At 59.7% G+C, this 6,186-nt stretch overlaps 1 protein-coding gene across 1 annotated transcript in view; it reads right to left on the reverse strand.

The window, feature by feature from the left end:
• Positions 1-3,560: 3,560 nt before the first annotated feature.
• TMEM255B (transmembrane protein 255B) overlaps positions 3,561-6,186 on the reverse strand; it is a 43,275-nt gene continuing 40,649 nt past the window's right edge. The window contains exon 8 of the mRNA XM_011979420.1: positions 3,561-3,746. Within this exon, the coding sequence (XP_011834810.1) occupies positions 3,579-3,746 (168 nt within the window). The 3' untranslated portion in view covers positions 3,561-3,578. The remainder of the gene's footprint in view (positions 3,747-6,186) is intronic.

The raw sequence follows: 6,186 nt of genomic DNA on the forward strand, positions 1-6,186 counted from the left end.
CCTCCCTCCCTATCCAGAACATGCTCAGAACACGCTTGTCTCCCCAGATAGAACCCGTGTCCGTGAGCAGTGAGTGCCTGCGCCTCCTTTCCCAGTCGGCTTCTGTCTGTGGACACGCCTGCTCTGGACACGCCTGCTCTGGACACGCCTGCTCTGGACACTGCATATAAACAGAACAGAGTCTTGGTGTCTGGTGTCCTTCTCTGAGCACCATGTGTTACAGCCTCGCCCCATAGCACCCGTCAGAGTTTCCTTCCTCTCCGTGGCCAGGTGACCCGTGTGTGGATGGGCCACTGTAGTTCTCATGCTGCTAATAAAACTTCCCCGAGACTGAGAAGAAAAAGAGGTTTAATTGGACTTACAGTTGCACATGGTTGGGGAGGCCTCAGAATCACGGTGGGAGGCCAAAGGCACCCCTTACTCAGCAGCAGCAAGAGAAAACGAGGAAGAAGCGGAAGCGGAAATCCTGATCATCCCATCAAATCTCGTGAGACTTATTCACTCTCACGAGAATAGCACGGGAAAGACCAGCCCCCATGATTCAATTACCTCCCGCTGGGTCCCTCCCACAACGCACAGGAATTCTGGGAGATGCAATTTGAGATTTGGGTGGGGACACAGCCAACCCCTACCACCCAGGTCCCGTCCCCTCTCCGTGGCCGGTGGCCCATGTGGACGGACCACATCCCTCCCCCACTCAGTAGTTGCATTTGGGCTGCTTCTGACTGGGGGCTCTTGTGAGCAGTGCTGCTGTGTGAAATGTAGAAACTGAGGCAGGAGGAGGCTCCCTGTAACCGAAGGTCTCAAGCTAATAAGGGTGGGGCCAGTTTCAGCTGAGCCCTGCCCAGGGCAATGTTCTGACCCCGCCCTCCCCAGGCCTGACCTGCAGCTGCATCAGGCCCCACCTCTGAGCTGCAGGAGAAGCCTGTCTCTTGTGTGACCCAGTGAGGTAGGGCGTGCAGGTGGGACCACAGCACCCCCAAACCACCCAGCACCCCCTGCCCCACCATCCCCTCCACCCCATCTCCCGAGGCCTCCAGGGTCTCCCTGGCCTCGGCTGTGCGTGGGAACTGAGCGAGGGCAGAGTTGGGGGCCCATCCCTCCAGGGGAGGCTGGGAGGAGGCTGGGATTAGGAGGCCCCAGCGGAGCCCAGGGAGGGGTTCATCAGACTGTAACTTAGGCCGGCAGAGCTTGGTGGCCCCAGACAGGCTCCGTCCACCAGACGGGTGCACCTCGAGAGCAGCCGCCGCCCACACTGCAGGCCAGGCATTGGCCGGAGCCCTGTGCCGGGTGGGAGCTGCCCTGGGGCCTGGAGGACCCTCCGGCCACCACCAGCCTTAAGTCAAATTGTTCACATTCTTTGTGGCTGGGGTAAAGGATAAGGACATTTTTGTGGCAAGAACAAAATTGTTGACCTTGGAGTTGAATATTTTTGAACAGCTTTTGACTGTACACAAGATTAAAAGTCAGGGAAGATGGACGTTGTGCTTGGGGGACGCTGGTGCGTGCGTCCTCGGGGAAGCACTCTGATGCCCCCACACTGCACCCTGCAACCGAGGGCTGACATGAGGGAATGATGGTTATCCCTGTGACTTTGCTGGCCAGGGCTCCAGGGGGCAGAGGCTGCCTGCCCAGACCTGCAGTTCAGCTTCTCTGCTTTTCGTACCCCTAGAACAAGAGGCCCTGGGGCCTGCACCAGGCAGCTTCGGGGGCACAGGCCGAGCTCCAGAGTGCCCAGGCCACAGAGAACTGCCCACACAAGACCACGGCACCGTCAGCGCCCATAGAGCCTCCCGAGGTAAAACGAGAGCCTCGGGGACTCGGGAAATCCATGGCACACTTTTCATCCCCCCAGGCGCAGCTGAGTGCCTCTCCGGGCGCTCCAGAAACCTCCTGGTCTCTGCTGCTTGTTCAGCTTCTCAGTCGGAGCCAGGCACCTGCAGCCCTGGAGGAACCTGGCGGTGAGTTTCCAGACAGGACGCCGCGCCTCCGGCTCATGCCTGACCTCCTGGACTGATCCAAGGCCAGTCAGCCCTGAGGAGAGGCCAAGACCACATTCTCCTGGAAAGCAAGTGGGTGAGGCTGGATTTACAAAATAAAAATGACAAGCCGTGGCGGGTTCACAGACCAGAGCTGGCTGCAGGCCTTTCAGAGGCCCTTTGGCACCCCTGGGCCTGGCTGGGCACCGTCTATGCGTGGATGTGCGCTGCGGGCCTTCTGCCCAGGAGCACTGAACACAGGTTGAGACCCACCATCGGGCAGAGGGGGACAGAGGGAGGCTCCCGGGCAGCGGAGGGGGCAGGAGCCTGTGTCTGCATGAGCGTGGCTCCCGTATCTTTTTTCTCCCAGACCCAGGACTGGGCAGGGACGAAAGTCCCCGCTCCAGCTCCCAGGCGGGTGCTGTTCCATGAAATAAGCTGGAGACCTCAGACTCACTCAGGAGAAGAGTGGTACCTGTTTACTGCAGACACCGTGGGGCTTTGAAGGGAGGGACGTGAGGCCCTGGGGCGCCAGCTTCCGAGGGGAGAGGGAGTGACTGGGGAAGTGTGAGCAGCCCACGGAGCAGAGGCGGCGACTCGGTGTCTTGTGGTGCGTCTGAGAAGCAGTGGGATCGCCTCTCGCCTCCCCCGCGCCCCGGGGAGTCCGTGGTTCCTTGAGGACCTGACTTTAGGAATTGAGAGCCTCTCCCCACATCCACTGCTTTTCAAGAGACTCTGGCTACTTTGGGGTGGCGCATCCTGAACTCCAGTCACTAGGGCACCTGGGACCCACCGGGGACCTGCCTCTTCCCAGGCGCGCTCACCTGTCTCCCCAGGTGTGCCTGGCAGGGCGCATGCTGGGCCCGCGGGGAGCAGGGCTGGTTTCCACAGGGAGTGCTGCGGCCCCAGACCCTGAGCCGAGGGACCGCGAAACACCCTCCCCCACTATCCCCTCCTGAGACACTGCGGTGAGGGAGCCGCTGCGGAAGGACAGCAGAAGTCCAGGTGCCGTAGCTGGGAGACAGCTCAGGGGGAGACCCTCGCGCCAGTGGCCCGGGCAGATTTGCGCCCGGGGCTGGGAAGGATAACTGGGCCTCCAGACTCTGGCAACTCGCAGGCGGTTAGACACAGCGCCGGGCGTGGGAGCCGAAGCGTCGTTCCCTTCCTGGCATATGTCAGGGGCACAGCACGCGGGGCGGGTGGGTCCTGCCCTGCCCTTCTCCAGGACACAGACGCACGCGTGAATGTGTAACGCACAACACACGTCCGCAAACAGGAACACACACGCAGGGAGGCACGGAGCCGCACCTTCTTTGCAGAATCATAATAGCAGCTAATTAACTAAGGGATGTGAAAACACCAGAACAATCGCTGTCAGAGGAGGCGGCCGGGTGGTGTGAGCAGAGCCTGAGCCGAGGTGTCACCAGCCTGGGTCTGCAGGGCCCCACTCCCTGCCTGGTCCCAGCCTCCCTCACCAGTGTGCCCAGGGAGGGAAGCCGGGGACAGACTTCCGGAACACTCTCCTGGGTTCTCTAGGAGGTTGGCCACAGAAGTGGGATTTCTAGAGGCTGCCTCTTTTTTTCTTTTACTCCACACCTCTCAGGGTGCATACGGGGGTGGCTTCTCCCCTGGGGGAAAGTAGGTGGGTACGTAGCACGGTGGGGCCTGGCCAGGAAGCCCAGAGCCAGAGCTGCTTGGAGAGGGGGACTGCAGGTCCTCAGACAAAGCCAGGGCGGAGGCGGGCGCGACTGGGAAGCGGCTGCAGGGCTGCAATAAACAGAGGGCCCTGGGTTAGCAGGTGAGACCACCCCGTGCTGGACCGCAGGGAAACCTGACATAGACCAGGGCCACTCACACGTGCACCCCACCCCCACCAGCCCAGGGCCATTCACACGGGCCCCCCACACCCACCCCCACCAGCCCAGGGCCATTCACACGGGCCCCCCACACACACACACACAGACCCACGGCCATTCACACACCCTCCCCCCCACCCCACAGACCCAGGGCCATTCACAAGGCCCCCCCCCCTACACACACACAGACCCAGGGCCACTCTCAGGCCCCCCTCCCCCACCACAGACCCAGGACGCCTCTCACCGGCCCCCTCCCCACAGATCCAGGACCGCTGGATGGAGCAGCTCCAGCCCTGGTCACAACAGGAGAGGGTGGCTGGGGCCTCACTGGCACAACCTTGGCTTCCACAGCTGGACGGGGAGGGGGTAGATGACCCAGGAAGGGTGTGTCCAGACCACATCCCGCTGCCTCGAAGACAGTGAGCCGCTGACCTGACTCCAAAACCGACAGTCAGGGGCCACCAGGCCCAGGGCCCTGGGCTCACCCAACACTTCATATTCAGGAAAGGCCCCACATATGAACCCCACGCATCCACGCGTCCACACATCCAGCAGTGTGTGGCCGGTTCAGTGTCACCGTGGCTGACTCAGCGGCTCACACACACATCTGGGTGTTGCCGTGGAGGCGTCTTCAGGTGTGATTGACACCCTTGCATACAGCACCTCAGCAGCCGGACACGGACGGCCCCTCCTCTCCCCTGAAGGCCTTAAGGAAAGAGGCTGCGGTCCCCAGAAGTGGACTCTGCCCCAGCGGCCTGGGCACTCCCGAGGCAGCGTCACCCTCCCTGGTCCAGCCTGTCCCCTTCCTGTGGTTGTGCACCTGCAGCCCCACAGTGGCCAGCCAGTCATTCAGAATCGATGGATTGATCTCTCTCTTCACATGGAGGTACCTGTATTCCCCACAGGCTCTGCTTCCCTAGAGAGCCCGGACTAACACACATAGACCCACTCAAGTAATTCTGAGACCGGAAAAGCAAGGAACAGATTTTAAATCGATACATTCTAGCTTTTCTCCAACTGCCAACACACATCTTAGTTCTTCCCCCCGCCCTAAATTCTAGGGGCTAAAAAACTCTATCTTGAAATCAAATTTTAAATAAAGCAAACAAACTCCTAAGAAATAACACAGGAAGAGTTTTTTAAACTCCAAGCTACCAGATGTGCTCTATGCTCCTCTTGCCCTGGCCTGCAGGGCCCCATGAGAAGCCAGCTGCCTGTCTCTTTCCCTGGAGAGCTCTGCACTGCAGACGCCCTGGGAGCTAGCAGGACCTCTGGATCCTGACAGCAGAATTTCTGCACAGGTGTAGGTAAGGCTGAGAATGGGGCCCTTGCTCAGAGGAACTGCGATGTTGAGGCTGACAGCCCAGGCTCATGGGATCCAGTGGCTCAGGGACACCTGCCAACCTCATTTCTTTTTTCCCCCAAAATTCACAGGTTTCTGGCCACAGGCGACAGAGTGAGACACTAGGGAACATTCTCTCAAGTCTGCTGGGAACTCCCAACTTCCAACTCCATAGCACCCACTCTTCTTCACAGCAGATGAGCAGTCAAGGAAACTGAGGGGTAAACCCCAGGACCATGGAGCAAAACTCTCAGAACCACAGAGTAACCCCTCCCCCCACCAGGAACCACAGAGCAAACCCCCAGGACCATGGAACAAACCCCCAGGAACCACAGAGCAAACCCCAGGACCACATGGTTAACCACTGAATGGACAAGGCCCCGCCCACAAACAATCTCACAGGGGAAGGGAGGGCACGTTTCTCAGTAACGGGGCAGGAACTCATCCTCTGCTGTGATGCCACATCCTTGCCTGCACTTCACGCCTGGCTAAGCTGCTGGGTGCAAGGTAGGTGATCTCTTTAAATTGCCCTTTTTATTAACTGCTCAAAACAACCCCCAAGTCACTGTTCCCACCCCCCTCTCCAGTCTCAAGTGGGAGTATTTTCTGCTGCTAACGACTTCCATGGAACACACTGAACATTCTCTCCATCTCTGCGGAAGCAGAGCCCCTCCTCTGTTGTTCTTCTGAGGAGCACATGAGCCTCATCTGATTTGCCATCTCTGAAATCCGATGATCAGCGTGTCTATATTAAGCTCTCACACACGCTGGCACAGAGGCTGGCTGGGCTATCCGAGGGCCCCAGGCCTCCCCAGAGGAAGAGGGGAACATCCACCCTTTGTGCAAAGCCAGAGCTCCAGGGTGGATGAGGATGGAGCACCATGGGGATGAAGTGGATCCGCCCTGGCATCCCCCACATCCCGTAAGCCTGCGTGTGATGGGGAGGACCGCCCCCCACATCCCGTAAATCTACATGTGACGGGGAGACCACCCCCACAACCCCTTAAGC

This window comes from Mandrillus leucophaeus, unplaced genomic scaffold (genome assembly GCF_000951045.1).
Source record: "Mandrillus leucophaeus isolate KB7577 unplaced genomic scaffold, Mleu.le_1.0 Scaffold201, whole genome shotgun sequence".
Classification (NCBI taxonomy): Eukaryota; Metazoa; Chordata; class Mammalia; order Primates; family Cercopithecidae; genus Mandrillus; species Mandrillus leucophaeus.